A 20,263-nucleotide genomic window follows, 5' to 3' on the forward strand; every position below is an offset into this window, starting at 1 on the left:
GGAGCCAATTTCCCAGCCAGTGGATCATTTCAAGGACTTGACTTGCAGACTTGAAAACAGGTTGTAAATGCCTACCAAGTCAGTAAGAGCTGTGAATGTTCAGTATCTCTGAAAATTAGATCATAGGTTTAACGTTGTTGGCCTTGGAAAAGTGTATATTTCTTCTGGAAATATATGATTAGCTCTCTGTTACTTTATTGGTCATAAAGAAACAGATTTGTTATGGTAATATTTTTCTACTTGTGCTTTAGTTTGTGTGTTGTCTGACTATGTCTGTGCCCAAATCCTAATCTGCTTTAAGCAGCGCATATGGACATACACTGTCCACTCAGATCTCTCTTCAGTGCTGAAATTCAGACACCTCAGAAACAACATAGCATCCTACAGCAATCTTTAGGTAACTGTTTAGACTAGGAAGTGAAGTGAAGCAGCACACTAAGCCAATGAGAAAGGGAATTTAGACCAGCACAATGCTGTCTGTAATTAACCTTTGGCCACAAAAACAACTGCCAAAAGAAAAAAAAATTGCTCCGTGTCAACTAAAACATAGTTAAAAAAAAACTACACAGTGTATGTATATTATTACATTGAGTTCAAATATGTTCAACTATTAGAAGCTTGACAGCTAAAGAGTTGCCAAGCTCCCATCGACTTTGATGAAGCCAAGATTTCACCAGAGATCAGATGTTTGCTGGAAACTGAAAAAAACAGTATTTTCTATCAAATGGGGCTAACAGTGATGAAAAAACCATGCAGGTGTGTTTTCATAATTGGTCTCTAATTGAGCTCTCTCAATTTCTGGGTACCAAGATTAGGCCTGAAAATCAGGCTTACATTTATTTGGCCCCTGGGGTTTCCCTACTTCAGGGAAACAAGCGAGCAGGCACAAATTTATCTGAAGCCCACTGATTTAGGCAAGAGATCGCATTGTATTATTCTTTATTACATCTAACAGCATGGGTATCCATTCCCTCAGCTTCTAATATAACCAAAGAGAAAGCCATTGGTAGATCACATACAATTCCCCAAAACCCTTTTATTGCATTCATCATCAGTTAAGAAACTATCTTTTCTCATTGTTTTTTTTCTGGCTAAAACATTAGATGACATTCCATTAATGACTCAAAATACTGACTGAGAACATCACATAATGCCACTTGTCACAATACATTTAGAAAAAAAAAGTAAAGGCTGGCTATGTTTTTTGTTATTAAAGAGTCTGAAATGAGCTGAATCCTTTTACCTCCTGTTATAACTCCAGGCAGAATTTAACATGCAGTAGTTGTTCTACCTCTTCAACAGCCAAAAAGCCTTATCTTATAACACTAACACTCATATTAGCTATAGAATTTTGAAGCATTTTGTCCTTAACTGAGGGAAATAACTAAAGTCTCAATTATTGGAAAGTGAGTGAGAAGAAAGAATGTAGAGAGAGTAAAAACAGGTATATCTCAATATACTGCAGCTTTAGCTAAAAAGAACTTGACTAAAACAAAAAATCAGAAATAGCTGTTCACCTTGTCGGGTCTGCCTTTTGGAATTCAAATGGTTTGTAGCAGCCATTGCATAGGAGGCTGAAAAAGATCTGCTTTTTGTGATGGTCATCAGAATTGAGCTGTTCCAAGGGTCAGTGCTGTAAAACAGAGCACAAGTCACCATTATTACACAAATATGATGCACTGCTGATGTGAAGGAGCCTAAAATAAACAACATAAAATATATGTCCATGTTAAGGCCCTTTTATATTGCCAGAGCAGAGCAAAAAAGGATTCTTAGAAGTATAAATTAGGTTACTTGGATTTTATGATGATTATTTGTAATGAGGGAGGGTCCAGAGCTGGAATGAATCATCCCAGGGAAAACTTGCAGTATTGCTATTTTTGTTTCATACCCATTCAATTCATTTAACGTTTTAAAATAACCCATTTAACGTTTTAAAATAACCCAATAAAAGGTCATGGAGAAGATTATGGAATTCAGGTAAGGGCTCAAAATGAAGCTCAAGTCCAGTACGGGCATTCATAGACTATTTCTCATGATAGGACTGAGAAGTACAAATGTTACAGAGATGGTTGAAGCAGCTGTCACTGTTCAACTGCATTGTTTTTCTGTGGCCTTGATTACAATGGGCATCAACTATACTTTTTTCTTGCTCCTTCTACCCATATTTTGCCAAACTTAGTTGAGCAGGCTCAGTGCACAGGAGATGACCTTCTTCCTTGAAAATGCTGAATAAATGTCAAATGTTCTCCCACTCAATCCATATCTTATTTGTGAAAACATTGTTTAAGCTAGACTTATCAGCCTCACTTTTCCCTTCTGTTGTACACATTGTTTCTCCTCCTGTAAAGCAAAGATCTGAATACAGTAGGCTGGGAAGCTTGACAGAGCTATTATATATTTGGTGACCTTAAACTCACGGAGAATTGATGGCCCATTTAGTTGGCTCATCATAAGGAATTACATAATGGTAGAAAACTGCCAAAAGTAATATTTAATTGCTCCCCTCTGCCTCTCTTCAGATCACCATCTTAGCAAGTTTATATTCTGTGTGAGACTGGAATCAACAATATTAATCAAAAGAGCCTTGTGAATCACAGAAAAAACAGTAGCTAGAAAAATATTCTCCCATGGCTTTATCTTCTTTATATTCCATTTTACTGGGCTACTTAGGGATAGATCTGCAAAGATGACTGATGAGCAGTGCCTACTTTTCAGTCACCTGGGCACTCGGTGGACTTTCAATGCTGAGTTAGGTGGAGTTAGGCTCCATATATAATCGGAATAAAGTACTTAAGCACACAAAAGCCAAAACACTGAGTGGGGACTCACTTGAGCCATCTAGCAGGAAACATTGAGGTCAGGGGTATGCTACTTCTCTCACTATCTTAGGCACCTTACTTTGGGCTTACCTCCAACAGGAGATCGCAGTCTTGAACCCATTCTTGGAGTTAGTCATCCTTTTCTCACAAATGCAGCTGGAACAGGAGGAGCATTTGGCACGCTATTGCTGCCCTTCTTTTTTTGAATAGCTCCATAGGAAAATTCTGAGAAACTCCCTCTTAGGTCTGAGGGGATTTGAACCATGAGCCCTACCCTCATAGGATAGTACCCTAACAGGATGCTCCTCATAAGAGCTAAGGATATGAGATACTCTGAGGCAGGGTACTCAACCTCTATTGTTGAAGCTATGTCACTTTGAATGGAATAATTAAATATAAATTGGGACAAAGAGCATGATATTATCCAAGTTTTGGGTACATAGAACTCTCTTCTAGTCCCTATTAAGGCCTTTCACATCCTGGGTGAATAATTCAACTGAAGAATTACTGGATGAAAAAATGCACAGCCAACTCTACTACTTCTGTTTTCTGCAGATTCTAAGATTGGGTTCTACAGATGAGATAATCTGTGAGTCATGATGGGCGTTAGGTGTAAGATAGCTCAGATACCTAAACAATGGAAAGAATGAGGATTTCCTTGGGTACCCAGAAGCAGACCTTAATGATCTATGAAATTTTAATGTTAGGAAACTAGGCTCCAGGAGAATTTAGGTGGCAAGAAATTAATTTTGGACTTAAATTTGGCCATGCATCTCCTGTTTAAGTCAATTTGTGGCTCTCAAACTTGATTTTTAAGATGTTCTGAGACCTCCAGATATTTGAAAACATGAATCCTAGGCTAGACTCATGACAGCATCACATTTTTCCCCTTTACAGGTTTTATCGCCATCCTGGCCCTACAAATTCATTCTCTTTTGTAGCTGCAATATTATATGTGTCTGTTCTGTTTGCAGCCTGGAAGATGGTTTGAAATTACCTGAATCTTCAGCAATTGAAGGCATAAGGAACTGTGTAAGCTTTACATATGCATGAATGAGAAGCTTAGCTCTTTGTTATAACTAGGTATAAAAACAAAATATTTGTAATAACTAGTCAACAAACCCTCCATAAAATTGTATGGCTGACAAAGACAGAAACAGTGAAAAAGTTAAAACTGGTTTGGGTACAGGTGTCTCTACCAATCTACACCTCTGCTTTCAAATCCTCATGTACTATACTCTGTTCATACCTATGTTTCTTAACTCTTCTTTTTGGCATCAAAGGGCCTTTTTAGTGCCTGGAACAATTCTTCTTTTCTACAACTCTTTGATTTCAAACCAGTTTTTGACCATGCCTTTCGGAATTAAGTTCTTCCATGGCATCCTCTGCTTCAACTTAAGTGACTGATCTTCTTGTTGTTTGTAATACATTGAATGACTTAGCTTTCTCACCAGAATAGACTTTACCGTACTATAGTAACATAGGACCTTGAAAACCTGTAGTGCTCTGAAAATGATATCACTGGATCCACTAAACCAAACCTTAGAATTCCTTGTTGTTATATAGTAACATATAACTCAGAGGTGGGCAAAATATGGCCTATGGGCCAGATATGGCCTGTGGTGGGTCCCTTGATCCTGCCTAGCCCAGGTGCTGTTTGGGTCCCGGCTGGTCCGGAGTTATTCTGCTCTGGCTGTGGTGAGTCCAGAGTGGGTTGGGACTGGGGCTGTGCGCTCAGCTGCTGCTGGACACTGATGGTGGTGAGGAGTTACAGGGCACATGGGCTATTGCGGGGGAGGAGGGAAGGGGTGCTGACCAGCCTGTGATAGCTCCCCAAAACTGCCTATGTGGCCTGCAGACCCAATAACTGCCCACCCCTGATATAACTATACACGTTTTAAAATGAGATGCACAATTAATGATCATATGAGGAAACAAGAAATGAATGTTGCAGAGACCTCAAGTCTCCATGTTCTGGGCTTAATATCATCTTTTAAAATCCCCCCATTTCTAACTCTTTGAAGCTTTTGGATTCTAATGCTTCCTAAGTTTACTTTTGTGACCAACTGGTATAATGTAAAGGCACTGATTGTCTCCCTTAACAAAAATCCCCAATGAAAGAAATGATAGAAACTTTTTAATGCTTTTGATTTATAATTTCCCCAAACCAGGTAACATATTCAGGTACCTCTGTATTCACAAAGAAAGAAGGACATATCCCTAAAGGTATATACAGAAAAGAAGATAATTTTCTTACCTGGATGAAGAAGATTCATAAGGTTTGATACTGGCACTACGGTCCCTTCTCACTGGTGCTGGCTCCAAGGTAGGTAATCCTGTTGCCGACGTTGTTGTGGTCCAAGTTGATGACACTCGTCTCAGTAGACCTGGAGGCAAACTCCTTCGTAAGCGCTAAACAGAAAACAGTAGTTTTGCAGTTATCCACCCAGTTGACTACCTTTGAGTAGATATTACGCTATATTTTACTGATACTGACATTAAAGAACAGAAGGATCACAGGCCTGATTATTATACATCCTCAGCTCTGACTGGAGTTACTGCTGAGGCATTCAATACTTTTGATATTCAAGTCTTATATGACTTTGGCCAAGTCACTCAGCAGCCTTTAAAAGAGAATGCTTTAACATCAGATATACTATGTAGGAAAATCAGCAAAATCCAAACAAAAGAAAAAGAAGTCAAGATGTGCATCAAGTTGAATCAAGTTCAAGATGATGCATCAAAATAAAGCATTTATATGCTGGAGCACTTTGTTCCAAAAACAAAACAAAACAAAAAAACAAAACAACCCAAACAAACAAAAAACCAAAACCAAAGCAAATAAATAATAGGTAGAAACAGTTGCAAGCAAAAACTCTTCCCAACATAGCAACAAAGTTTCTCTAACTTATTTAATGTGCAAGTTCTCCTAAGGCTTAACAAAGCTGCAGACTGAGGGACTAAGGCAGAGTGGAGGCAGAAATCATTGTTATTAGAGACTTCAACTTCATTGCTGAGAAGAGTGGCTCCAATAAATTTTCTGAGAAAGTTATTTTTTATAATCAATGTTTTGCTTTTAATTATTGTGAATCATCTTCACTTGAGTAAAAAAATAATTCTGAATAGTTATCAGTATTAAAATAATTTATAAGGTTCTATGGGGAATACCATCAGCTCAACAGGTGCAAGACTGACTCAACAGCTCAAGTGAATTGATAGATGGGCTAATATTTTGGTCAACATATTCAGACATGGGTCACCACAGTTAGGCTGCTAAACGTATATTTATACACTTAAATAAGTTATTGAAAATAAATCTGTTATGTGAACCATAACACATTTTAGCTAGTGCAACCTTACAGGCACACTTTACTTCTCTTATCATCCGTTCATCTACTCTCTGTTGACTTCTTTCCTTTTTACCTGGATAGGTTGGAATACCAAGTTGGTTATATACCAGTCTCTGATGCAACTGCACATATTAATATTGCACAAAGACAACATTAAAGGAGAGAAGTCAAGCACTCAACAATAAACAACAGTTAGGGCTGCCTGTGCAATCTTAACTCAGACTCTTGTAACCATGCATTATGATCCACCTTTAATCAAACAATGACCTCCTCTCTTCCCCAAATCTACTAAGCCCTCCTGCCCCACTGTGTAGGTCCCCTCTACTTTAATCAAGTTACTCCTTCTTTCACTGTGCCAGGACCCCACTGGGGGAGAAATATTAACAGCATAGAACCATGAAAACACACCTCTGAGACCCAGGAGTGCTTCACACAATTTCCTGCTGAACAGTACCCGAACTTTTCAAATTAAGGGTTACCAGAATTTTTCCCTTGTCTGGTTTTTGCATATAGTTTTGTTTTAATTAAAATAATAAAAATTTAAAAATTAACTGGACATTAACCTGGGCATACAAACAATCAATTCAAGTAGTTAAAGTTATAAAGTACTGAATACAAGGTCATACAACTTGAAGTGGTAGAAACTTTTACTAACCAAATCTATCAGCTCCACCTGTTTCACAGAGTGGAGTTGATCCATGTGCAGTTTATTTTTTTTTAAACTATTTAAATATTCATATTAGACTGCTGCTTTATGCCTGGTCCTTTCGGTTTGTGTGAATGCCTGCACCCCAAAGCACAATGCTTGCCACTCTGTGTTGATTTTTTCTGTTCCCATTGAAGTAATTCTAAAGCTCTGGTTAAGTGAAGGAAACACACTCATAGTCCTGTCCAAAATGTAAAAAAAATATCATTCACCTTTATAATCACAGGCTGCAGAAATTATTTGTACATGATAAGCACAAAATGCACCTCACAATTAGTTCCAACTAGCAAGTTTTATGTTCTTGTTTTACCAGAGAAATTACCAAATTGTTTAGAAGTTAGAATAGACAACCTGGGCAGTTTAGAATATTTTCAGGGTGACTGGAGGGTTTTGTTGTTGTTGTTGTTGTTTTTTAACTTGCTAACTTTTGTTAACAGGTGGAGAAGTAGGGAATAAACTGCATTGGTTAGTTTCCTCTACTTATGTTTGCTGTGCTTTCAAACACAGCTCATCCAATCAATCTTTACCAAACCTCCCATTATTTCCATTTTTCAGTGTGGGGACACTGATGCATGCTGGAGTCTGCTGGAGCACAGTAATTACCATGATCCAGCAGACTTGGTTAATCAAGTCTGCTCCAACACGCTGGAATTATGGTGTACTGGAGCAGCTTTGCTGCATATGTATAGATGCCTATACTGTGTGCAATACTGACTTGCGTGGTATTTTTTTCAGGTGGGGAAATGGGTCACTGAAGCCTTGATCCAAAGCTTATGGAGGTCTATTGCTGTCTAGCCAGGCAGTTATCAATGGCTTAATATCTAGTTGGGAGGAGGTCTCAAGTGGGGCTCCCCATGGGTATGTCTGGGTCTGATGTTGTTTAAGGTCTTCATTAATAATTTAGACAATTGGATTGAGTACAGGCTTAGTTGCAGATACTCTGTAAGGTAGGGCTAGGATCCAGAATGACCTGGATAGACTGAAGAAATAGTCTACAGTCAACAAGATGAGATTCAACAAGAACAAGTGTAAAGTCCTGCAAGTGGGCAGAATAATTGCATGTACAAATACAGGCTTAGAATGGAAATAATGGGAATGATAGGCTAGGCTGCAATACTGTAGAGATGGACCGGGGGCTACAGCTAAGTTGTAAGTTGAATATGAGCCAACAGCGTGCTCTTGCTGAAAAAAAAGCCAACCACATACTAGGTCATATTAATAGAAGAATCACTTATAAATCAAGGGAAGTAATCAAGGGAAGTAATTTTTCTGCTCTCTTTAGCACAGGTGAGGCTTCACTTGGAGCATTGTGTCCAGTTTTGGCCCCAGCCAGTCAGGGATATGGACGGATTGGAAAGGATGCAGTGTGGAGCAACAAAAAAGATTAGTGGCCTGGGAAACAAAACTTATGAGGAAAGGCTAAAAGAGCTAGGGTTATTTAGTGTGAAGAAGAGAAGGCCAAGGTGGAATTTGATAACAGGAAGGAGATAGATAGGCTTTTATCTGTGGTCATAAGAAACAGGACTAGGAACAATAAGCCTGAGGCTGAAGTGGAGGAAATTTGGCCTGGAAGTTAGGAGGAGCCTTCTGATTATGAGGGTGGTCGAGCATTGGAACAGGCTACCTAGAGAAACTGTGGAATTTCTCCAACCTTGTAAATTTTCAAGAGCAGGTTCAACCATCTTGCATGAGATGGTTTAGTTCAGGATGATCCTGCCTTGAGAAGGAGAATGGACTAGATCCCTACTTTTCTATGATTCCATACAGTGGAGCTGACGGAGTCAAGTTTTAGTTATCAGAATACACTGACTTTGACAGCCAACACAGAAGTACATACCTTGGGAATAGCCAGTTTTTCTCCTTTTTCTGGACATTCTTCTGAGTCAGAGCAAGTATAGTTCTCACTGAATGACACCAAAGGGTTGACTCTTGGCTTATGAATAGCCTGGAATGTTAACTGTGTATTAAGCAGATTGCTCACTGTTCTCAGGGAAGTACACACATTGGGTGGCAATGAAGGATCTGCCAACAGGTCTGTAATGAGCCCATGCGCTTCTCCCATGACAGCAATATCCACTGTAATACTGGTGCCTGATGACTGAAAAAGAGAAACAGAACAGTGGATGTGATACTATGGCTGTGCTCCCAATACCAAATGACTACATGTTCCATTGTCCCTACAGTGAAAATCATCAGTATATGTAATTTGTTATTTGCAGCTGATAAAATTAATACAGATTAATTAAGATAATATAAATTATTCTCAACAGCTTGATCATTAGGTCTACTTTACACTGCAAATATGCTTGGAAATTTATCACATACAGTTGTCAGCAATTTCACAGGTTTTAGGACATTCAGAAAGCAGATATGGCATTATCAGAAATCATTACCAAAGAAGAGCATATTAGACAACAATACAGAAATTCAAATAAAGATGAGATGTCATTCATATACTGCAGTTTAGCCACAAGTTATTGGGCTCAATATAGGAATTATAGAATGAAATTCAATGACAGGGACTACCAACCTTTCTGGTCTTGAAAACATAGTATTTTATTCAATAATACATAAGTACATACTAATAAAATTTATATATTAAAAAAAATATTATTCAAGAAAAAAGAAGAGCTTTGCCTTCAGTAGTGGCAAAGTAATATATATTTATGGATCAATGATCTATAACTTGCAGTTGAGAATTAATGATACTATCTTAAAAGACTGAAGAACTGCAATGTCTAATGGAATAAATTATATGAAGAAAAGAAGAGTAGGCTTTGATTAATCAAGCAAAATACACCAAAAGTAAAGTAGAAAATATGTCTTCCATCATCTCTAACCTACTGACAGAACAGTGACATTTCCAGGTCAAAATTTTAATCGGGTCCCTATAAATCATTGTAATTGACACATGAGATCATCAATTAAAGGCATTCTTGAATGTGACCCTCAATGCTTTGCTTCTTTTGCTAGGCTGTTAAATGAATCCTACTGTTACTGCTTTGGGGCTTCCTACTGGGATAGCATCCAAAATTTTTATATGTAAATACACATATTCATGTGCACAAACAAACCCACACACCCATCTATACGAACATACACTAAATTCAGATAGAATTTCAGTGGTCATCCTTTTTGTAAGTATTATTGTGTCAGTTTGACAGTTGTAAGTAGCATATAAGTTTGAGATGAAGAACCATTTATTTTACACTGATTTACTTGTGTATTTCTCACTTCAGCGAAGTAAGCAGGTCTGACTCGAAAAGTAGTCACAATCAGCTTTACTACTTGTGAAGAGAAGTAACTGAACAAAAAAGGGTTTGTCCAGTTGAACAGAGCTGACATCTGGAACATGACCAGAGGAACAGAATATGGCTGAGTGACCTAATAATTTGACAGCTCCAGGCACCCTTAAGTCTACTAGTAAGTATTGCAATATATATTAGCATCAGGTGATCTCAAGTTACATGAGAGCTGGTCATGGGCAGATCCAGGATTTAATAAAGGTGGGATATGGTACACCCACCCTGACTATGAGGGGACAGGGGCAAGGTGTAGCCAGAGCTTCCAGGTTGGTGGAGTACATCAGGGAACCAGGCAGGAAGCATGCATCTAACCACCAATGCCCAGACACCACTGCTGCTGTCCCCAGCTGGCTCAGGGGTAGAGGACATGGAGCCACTCCTGTTTGACTCCAGTTGTGCGGGGGGCTGGATTCATTCTGGGATAGTGGCAGCTGCAGTTTTGTCCTTCCAGACCCTGCTCTCTACAGGCTCCCCTTACCCACCAACTGGTCAGGAGCAGGAACTGGAAGGAGCAAGTTGCAAGCCACTGCTGCTGGCCCTAGCTGCACCCAGACTACCACACAGCCTGCTGCTGCGGCCAGAACAGGTCAGAAGTAGCTCTGCAAGGTTCTCCACCTTGGGAGGAAAAACCTGCAGCATCCTTATAGGCTTGACAGTGCTACGCTGGCTAGCACTACAGAAGAAAGAGACTTGGGGGTCATCATTGACCACGAGATGAACATGAGCCTGCAATGTGATGCTGTGGCTAGTAAAGCGACCAAAATGCCCCAGCAGCATCAGCATTAGTGTTATTATAATCATTATTATTAGTATGAACAATGATGATTTGGGATAGGGCAGGTGCAGGGGTCCCAGGGGCTTTGTCCCCTCCAGAGCAGTTGAGGCTGGCCCCACTCTGGCCCCCCCCGCAGTGGTGTGGGGTCAGGACCAATGCAGGGAGGCAGCCGGGGCCAGTGGATTTGTTGGTGTGGGGGAAGGGGCCGGTGCTGGGCAATGACCCTGGGTGTGGGGGAAGGGGTGGCGGCATGGCTGTAGCAGGCCTCAATCCTGGGCCTGGCTCAGGTCCACTCTCTCCTGATTTCTGCCCGGTCCCATCCCCAGGTTCACTCCTTCCCCCCCCGTACCCCTTCCGTCACAGACTTACCTACACTTAGCCCCCCCCACCCATGGTTTTCTCCCTCTGCCTATGCTGGTTGGACCTTTTCATTGTGTAATAGCTACTTTGCACATGTGGCTGGCCTCAAGGTAATTGCATAATTCACTAGTTAATCGTGTGATACCTGTAACATGTAGAGGGGGCGGCCTTAGAGCCAAACATACACAACTTTGACCAGATTTAATTATAACAGCAATAACCAAAGAACATAAAGCAGAGGAACATTTTCTATAATTTATTAGTTTTAGCAAATTAAAATCACATGTAAATTGTTTATATTTAGCATGTCAGACTGCCGTAGTAAAAATTGCTTGATTTTATAAAAAAAGAAGCCACTGTATTCCAAATTCACTTGTGATAGTCTGATTTTAATCAAGTTATCACAATTGAATTTTGAATACTGTTCAATACCATAACAAAGACTAAACAGTTCTGAAGAACTGAGTGTTTTTTCCTGATTCTGCAACTTAAAAACTATAAAGAAAAAGTGTTAATCTGATTTTTAAAACATTATTCACAAGATACAACCTAATGTTGAGTTGCTTTTTTAAGAAGACAATCTGAAACTTATTCCCAATAAACTACTCACTGTAAAAGTGAAGCATATTTATGTAAAACAGACAACCGCTGAAGATCTTTGGGTTTCTGCCACTTTATGTCTACTGCCGTTTTTTAAGGGTTAAGAGGAAAATATATTAAAAACACTCTGCACCATACATGGTAAGCTTTTGCATACAGTTTACTCTTAATGCAAACAGCCACTAAACTGGATTTCTCCCAAACCACTTTGCTCATCTAAAGCTAAAGCCCGGAAATTTGGAAATGAAGACAAGAAACAATATACTTGTAAATCAACAGTAATGTGCAACTCTCTAACTCAAAAAGTTAATCTGATTTTGAAAGGTGAATTTTACTTTCATGTTGTAGCTATGCCAGCTCTCATATACTAAACTATACTGCAGAACTTTGTATCCAATCTTATCTTACAAATTTTGGAGAAATTTGGAACAGGACAAGCTTCGTGGCTTCAGTCCAACGCTGATTTAAGTATTCGTGAGCAGTGATTCAAATTCAAGGATTGCAGATGTGTGCTAGGGTATAAGAAGTAGAAGGTGAAAATGACCAGACACAACAGTCAAAGCAGACTAAATGACTAGCATATGTTTGGCCATACATCTGAACAAGATCTATACATAACACTACACTGTACAAAATGATGGAAAACTTAATAAAAAAAAACTCCCAGAAAACAAAAAGCATGGCACTCAGGTTGGGGTTTTGGTATAATATTCATTATTTATTTATGATTTGTATTAATGCATTAGGACCTGGAATCTCTGACCCAAATTTGGACCTGATTTCATTGTATGCACATACAAAGAAGGAAAGCAGAAGAGAAATATAAAGCATGGAAGAAAATAGCATTCCCTTTTAATAGATATGGCTTTACAAACGGACAGATAAGGCACCAAACCTACATACATTTACGCACATTTCACTTTATGCACATGAAAAGTTCAAGGTGAATTCTAATGCTCTTTAAGAAATATCTACATCTTTTTTTGAAGGAATGGGTTCTAGGTAACTTATCCAAGTTCATAGGAAAGGGATCTTAACACAGATTTTTCCAACTGTCAGTCTAGGATTTCCTAAGACCACACTTGAGAGAATTCAAATGAACACAACTGAAAATAACCAACTGATAAATTTTGTTTGATATCTTTATTTTTTAAACCATTGTGTAGATTTATTAGACTTTAATCCCTCTTGTTTAATGCCTTAAATTCTACAGAATTTTAGAACAAGTGTAGCAGAATCCTCTTTGTTTTATCCTATTAAGATATGTAGGACTTTTCCACAAAAATCTGAGAATAAAGAGTTATTGAATTGTGAAAGCATTACAGGCAGTCCTCGACTTACAATGTTTCGAGTTACTTTTCACATTTACAATGTTTATAAATTGACACCCTGTTTCAACTTTCTGACATCAGTTTCTACTTTACAGCACTTGATCTGATGCCATGCCATGCCACGCCAGCAAACAAGTTCGTTGCATCGCCCATCTCCTTGGAGAACATCTGTCCAAACTTCCTTGGACACTTATCTTTAAGAAAGCAGACAAGACTTCAGAAAAACCTGCAGCCAAGACTCCTGAGAAGACTCCAGCCAAGAGCCCTTCAAAAAGTCCCACAAAGTCACCTCAAAGAAGTCCTTCCAAATCAATATGATTACTATTTACAATATAAATACATTAATGTAGCTATATGACTCATCTATAATTGGTTAAGTTCAAAATTCTGGGTTATTTTTGGTGAAAATATGGAATCGGGCCTTGCTTCAGGAACCAATTCCCCATTTATAACATTGTTTCCTATGGGAAAATTGGTTCGAGTTACAACGTTTTGACTTAAGATGTGGTTTTTGGGAACCAATTGTGTCGTAAGTTCGAGGAATGCCCATACATGAAAATTTCTGTTAGAGAAATGTGCTAGAGAAGAAAACAGGAACGAAGATTTTCCTTTAATCATAAATCCTTATCGATCAGTTCAGTTTATGTGCTGTCTTTGAGCAAACCCAACCATAAATGACTAGCCCATGAGAACAGCAGATCTGGTATCCTTACCACCAACAGTTCCCCTCACCACTAATAAAACTTCATCGCCTGAACTACTACCATTGTGTTCCAACTCTCAGACAAAATTGCTAAATATGTTATGACTGAACCCTGTGATATACCTCACTCTACTTTCTTGCAAAAGAAGGGTAATTTTCAGTCCAAACAAAGAAAGGATGGGAAAGAAAATAAAAAAAGAACTTTAAAATGAACAAGGCAATAGTATCTCTTATATCCTCTACCTTTGTATAATCAAAGTAAGATTATAAATAAAGTAATAAAGTAAGATTTCATGCAGGTTCCAAGTCAGGTCATGAACTCCTGGGCAAAGCTGCCTGAAAATAAAATTAAAAATAAACATAGCTGACCATTTTTTTTTAACCTGCACAGTATAAGATTTGAAGCAAATATATGAAGTGACTTCTATGGAAGCAATGGATGGTTTTTAAGGCCACCTCAAGTGCAACTACTGCTTTTTACAAATGGACTAAACAAAACTAATTGTATATAATGTTTTTGCAGTCAAATTTTTCCTGCTAAAGAGGCAGAGGAATAGAGTCTGACCTGGATAAGACTTCTCTTTTATACTAACATAAAAGCAGGTAGGAAATCTAGGAGTATGTTCTTCTCTAATATACCACAACCCCAGTACTCCCCATGATGTAGACTTAGCTCAAGTGCTATATGGGAGGGGTAAGCACACTTCCGTGAACAGACAGAATACCCTTTGCTTAGCAAGGCAGACAAGAGAAATAGCCTTCTGAAAGAGACCTGCCCAGTAGAGGTGTGCAAAGTGGGCCCTATTAGATTCGGATTCAGATTTGGCGCAAATTGGGGCAGTGATTTGATTAGTTGATTTAGATTACTGTCCCCAATTCAATTAATCTGAATCTGAAGATTAGATGCTGATTCGGACATAAACACAGCTTTAAATGTTTTTTCTACATACCTCAAGGTACCAGGCACATCTTGTGAACGTTGTGACGCTGGGGCTGGTGGAGTGTCCCATAGGAGTGCAGGAGGACCCTCCATGTGCTTGGAGGTGAACCCTAGAGTGGACCTAAAGTACTTTGCAATGTCCCCACTGGCTCAGAGATTGGCTGCAGGGGGCCCTAGCTGCCCCCTGCCAAGACCCAGGAGGCACCAGTAGCCCAGTCAGGGGAGGGACGGGGGCGAGGGCCCTGCATGCTCCCCAGTGGACCCGGAAGTGCTCCCGGTCCACTTCTGGGTGTGCTGCCAAGCGTGCTGGTGAGCCCCCCATGCTTCTGTAGGACACTCCATGAACCCCAGCATCACAGCACTCATGAGCCACCTGGTACCTTGAGGTATGTAGAAAAAACATTTAAAGCTGTTTGTGTCTGAATCTCTGAATCTTTCCAAATAGATTCGGAGGGTTCAGACTCAATTCAGAGAGATTAAAGGATTCTCTGATTCGATTAGGATTTGGAGATTTGGGCACCGAATCGGGCTGACTCTCCAGCAAATCAAATCAGGGACTGAAGCTTCGCACAGCCCTACTACCCAGGAGCAGGTAGTCACAATGCACCAGAAAGGTATTGAATCACATGCTGTACTGACACTTAGAGTGCCCTTGCAATCTAATCCTGGGGGAAACAAACTATTTTCCTACTGATTTTTACAATACCTAGAATTGTAGAAACATCAAAAAAGATTTGAAGCACAAAGGACTACATGGCTTGGACCAAACATTCAAAAAGCCTGAGCCTAAACTGATTCAGTCTTTGCAGGTTACTCTAACCTGCAAAGAGTGAACCAGTTTACAAGTGGATAGATGTTCGACACATGCCTGCAGCAGCTCAAGCCAGAAGCCTGGGGGCACTAGGGTAGCCCTTCCTTCCTTCCAGAGGGAAGCTGAGCTGAGAAGAGGGGCGCAGCCAGGCCCCAATGGCTCACTGACAGCTGGAAGCAATCCAGGCACACAGCTGCCCAGCCCCAGAGGGGAACTCTTAGCCCTCCTCCCTCTCCCCCATGACCACAGGGCAAGAAGGGGGAACTCTTCTCTCTCCTCCTCCCCTGCTGGCACCATGGGGGTGGTGGTGAGGGGAGCTCTGTGAGTCTGCCTAGCCCCAGAGGGGGACTCTTCCCCTCACTCCTCCTTCCTAATGGCAGGGGGGTGCTCTGTTCCATGCTGGCAGGAACTCTTCACCCTCCTCTCCCCAGAGTGGCAGTGGGAGCATGGAGCTCAGTTGGGCAGGGTTGGGGTGTGTGGGTGGGGAGTGTAGGGCTTCCCACACACTTCCCCATGGCTGCAGCCCCAAGCGCGGAGCTGAGCTGGGCAGGATACAGGTAGGTGAGGTCTAGAGGACTCCCCCATGGCTCCACACACTCCCCCATGGCTTCAGCCCCCGCTGCCTGGCAGCAGCAGCAGACAGGGAGGGCAGGGCACTTGTGCCCTGTGCAGGCACTGCACTGAGGAGAGACTGGATTCTGCCTTATCCCCCACCGGGTCTCTGAGACTGAGCCTGAATTTGCAGCTCCATTGCTGGAGCCAGGTGCTTCCCTCACTCCCTGCTGTGCAGTCTTCCAGCAGTGTGTGAGTGCAACTGGAGGAAGCCCCACCTCTGCTTCCCCAAAGAGTCCAGTGCGGGGCTTCTCTGTCAGAGACTTTGCTGCAGGCACGGTGCAGAGCTGTGGGGATAGAAGTGGCTGGGCAGGCTGTGCTCCTCACCCCATAGTGCTGGCTGTCTCTATCCCTAGGGCTCTGCGCTGAGCCTGCAGCTCTGCGCTAGGAACAGAGGCCCCTCCCTGGGGATAGAGGCAGCCAGCACTGCACTGGGGGTGAGGAGCACAGCCCCGCACAGCCTGCCTGGCCACTTCTATCCCCGGAACTCCACGCCACACCTGCAGGTTGCTCTGATGGAGAAGCCCCGCGCTGGACTCTGTGGGGAAACAGGGGTGGGGCTCCCTCCAGTCCCGGCACATTGCAAGTGCGGTACTGCACAGCAGGGAGTGGGGGAAGCACCTCGCTCCAGCTCTGGAGCTGCAAGCTCAGTCTCAGAGACCCAGTGTGGGATAAGATAGACTCTGCCCCCTCCCCTAGTGCAGCACTGGCCAGAGCCGCACCCGCACCAGGCACAAGTGCCCTGACCTCCCGCCTGCTGCTGCTGCCAAGCAGCAGTGGCTGCAGCTATGGGGTAAGTCCCCTAGACCCCTCCACCTCCACTTTACCTAACTGAGCTCTACACTCGGGGCTGCAGCCATGGGGAGAGTCCCCTACATCCTCCACTCCCACCCTGCCCAACTGAGCTCCATACTCAAGGCTGCAGCCATGAGGGGAGTCCCCTACACCCTCCACTCCTACTCTGCCCAGCTGAGCTCCACATTCCCACTACCCCTCTGGGAGGGAGAGGAAGGGGAAGAGTTCCCCCAACCATGAAACAGAGCCTCCTTCTGCCCCCCGCCCGGGGCCAGGCTGCATTAGGGAAGGGCAGGAGGAAGGGAAGGGGAGGAGGAAGAAGAGTCCCCCATCCCACTCTGGGAGGAGGAGGATGGGGAAGAGTCCTCCCCATTATAGAAAAGGGTTCTCCTCCCCAACCCTGCAAGACAACCTACCCAGTATGGCCCCATTAAGGTGAAGGGGGCAAGGAGAAGGTTTCATTCCTTCCTGCTCTCTTCCCTGCATCCAGGGTTTGCCAGTTCCAGGGGACACCGCTGCAGCCCCCTCCCCTCTGGTCCCAGGCGGCAGACAGGCTGACGCCAGCTACAGTGGGGGAAGAGGGAAGAATTAACCCACTCCCTGCCCACTTTGCCTTAATGGAGCCATGCCGGCCAGTGTCTCTGCTAGGGCTGGTTCCTGCTCCAGCTAAAGAGCAGAGGGGCAGAGTCAGCCTTGCTGCGGAGCAAAGAGCCCTGCCCAGCCCAGAGAGCATGCCGGGATGCCGGGGGTATCTGGTTTATCTTAAACCAGCAAAGAGTCTGGGAGAGACATTGCATAAACCGGTTTGACCCAAATCAGTTAAGTCTAATACTATATTGAACTGGGTTCATCTCAAACCAGTTTTGGCCATTTTGAAACTGGTTTACGTGCACTGATGTCTGTTGTTGCAGGTTTAAACCAGTTTCTGATCACTTAAACCAGTTTATGTGTAATGTCTGTCCCTGGCCCATGAGAAGACACTGTTTGTGCACACAGATACAAACAGCCTGTATTTTAATCTGAGTAATAAAAACTATTACTTTTTCCCTAGTTACGTGCGCTGTTTTGGTTTACATGCCTTCTCCAAAAAAACCCCAAAACACAGCCTTTTTTGGGTACCCAGTTTAATCTGTGCCCTGGAGAGGAAATGATATGAATTTCTAAATATGCTGTAAATTTGCTGTTTTCAAATTTTAGTAATCTTAAAATTAAAAAAGCCAAAGATATATTCTAAAAACAATTTTTTGGTTGTTGGTGGGTTTTTGTTTGGTGGGGTTTTTTTTTTAGAGAAGTCATTCTTAAGTTTCTCTAACTTTTAACCCATTCAAAGTAATCACAGCTTTTGCAAAAACTAAATTTGGACCCTTGGAGAAAATGGTATGGATTTGGGAAGGAAATATGTTGGCGTTTCTGTAAACATCAGTGCAAAAGTGCCTCAACTTAAAGCAATCCTGTGAAGTTGCTATAAGTATGCTACCTCTTTGCAAATAAACCATAGCTGATACTTTTACCAATACCTATATGTCAACAGTAACATTTTCTATTATAAAACCCCTTTTCTCAGTTGATTATAAACTTTGTCAAACTAACTGTTCAAACTGAAATTGTTCCACTCAGGCACTTGCCCCAGTCAAATTATTTTGGAAATTTTCTGCAAAAAACATTTGGTCATTTCCCAAAGATGGTGTTATAAAAAAAAAAATATAGTCATGCCAATTTGTTTTTTTGTTTTTTGTTTTTTAATTTTTTTGGTTTGGTTTTTTATAGTACACTGATAGCTTCACTAGTCCTAATATCATGTTTGGAACTGGGATTTACAAGTCTGGCAAAAGCACTGGTCTAGTATCAGGGGTGATCCTTATGCTGGCCTGAGAACTGGCATATGCATAGGTCCCTGAAAAACTGTACTTCATACAGATTCATTCAAAAAAAGGCAGTCAAATTCACTAATTATTCTGTCTGCATTAAGCTTGCCCCATCCTCTCCGTCCTACCTTTTTACATGACTGCACATATCACCACAGAATAAACAGCCATGTTTTCTCCCAAGGCTGCAGAGGCTGTACAAAATTTCTGCTTCCGTTAGTCTTCTGAAGCTGTTGGGAACTAGTGCAGTGCCAAAAATGGAACTGGGAGTGGGGAAGATATAAACCCAGTACAATCAATGGACAGACATGGATAGTATTTCTGTCTAAGGAGAACCTTTTGCAATCGATGAATGATGCAGAAATAGACATACCTTGTATCCATAGACTTGACATAAAACTGCTTAGAACAAATCTGTAAAAGAAACAGTCATTTCCTTATCTCAGGAGACCACCACCACCATTTTTTTACAGGCCCTTTTGGATTTGTTTTCCTCAGTAGGAGGAAAATTAATTTGGTTTGTTGTTAATAGGATGCAACAGGAAAAAACAAACAAACAAAAAACAGTGCAACTAAATAAAACAAAATTAGGTTGGCTCATCCTAATAAAAATGCTCTTCAAGCAGATTGATGATCAAAATATCTAAAAGCCAAAAGAAAGCAAATACTCCAATTAACCCATCCTACCAAGGCAGCCAAGCAATACACTGTCTTCCCAATTCAGCCCCAAACCCAGAAGGCTAATGATTATATATACGATTCTTCTCCGCAGAGCTTTTGGATTCCTCTGCCAGTCTATAGCTCTGTCATTGCATTAAAGACAACAGGGAAGGAAGAATTTAAGGAAAGAAGCTCTTGAACGAAGAGACACTACAAAGCAATCTCTGTGGATGAGACTCTCTTGGCACTATTTGAAATTAAGTGGAAATTCTGATGTTTTTGTCTAGTAGTGCTAGAGTGATATAGCCCTGATGGTCCAGGAACTATGCAAGAGGCAAGGATTTTTTGTGGGTGATGTATTTTAGTTGGCCAGCTGCATGGTTGGGATAAACGAAGACCAGCTTTCAAATGCAAGGCATTCTTCATCACATACAAGTGTCATATTTTCAGTGGAGCCACAGGGAATACAACACACACTTTTTTTTGACTTCCAATGGGAGTTGGTTGCTTAATTCCTTTTAAATATGGAAATCACAAACAGCCAATGAAAAAGAATGAAAAAAGAATTACTTTTAAAGAGAGAATTATTACCAACAAAATAATGATTTCTAAAGTTAAATTCAGAACT

At 41.3% G+C, this 20,263-nt stretch overlaps 1 protein-coding gene across 1 annotated transcript in view; it reads right to left on the reverse strand.

Annotated features, from left to right (window-relative positions):
* The window catches only part of PDE3A (phosphodiesterase 3A), a gene marked incomplete at its 5' end in the record, with an annotated part of 372,180 nt that overhangs the window by 57,254 nt on the left and 294,663 nt on the right, over nucleotides 1-20,263 (reverse strand). Inside the window, 3 exons of the mRNA XM_019543875.1 lie at nucleotides 1,518-1,633; nucleotides 5,080-5,234; nucleotides 8,716-8,976. Of these exons, the coding sequence (XP_019399420.1) occupies nucleotides 1,518-1,633; nucleotides 5,080-5,234; nucleotides 8,716-8,976 (532 nt within the window). The remainder of the gene's footprint in view (nucleotides 1-1,517; nucleotides 1,634-5,079; nucleotides 5,235-8,715; nucleotides 8,977-20,263) is intronic.

Source organism: Crocodylus porosus, unplaced genomic scaffold (assembly GCF_001723895.1).
Source record: "Crocodylus porosus isolate Cpor-Errol unplaced genomic scaffold, CroPor_comp1, whole genome shotgun sequence".
NCBI lineage: Eukaryota > Metazoa > Chordata > Crocodylia > Crocodylidae > Crocodylus > Crocodylus porosus.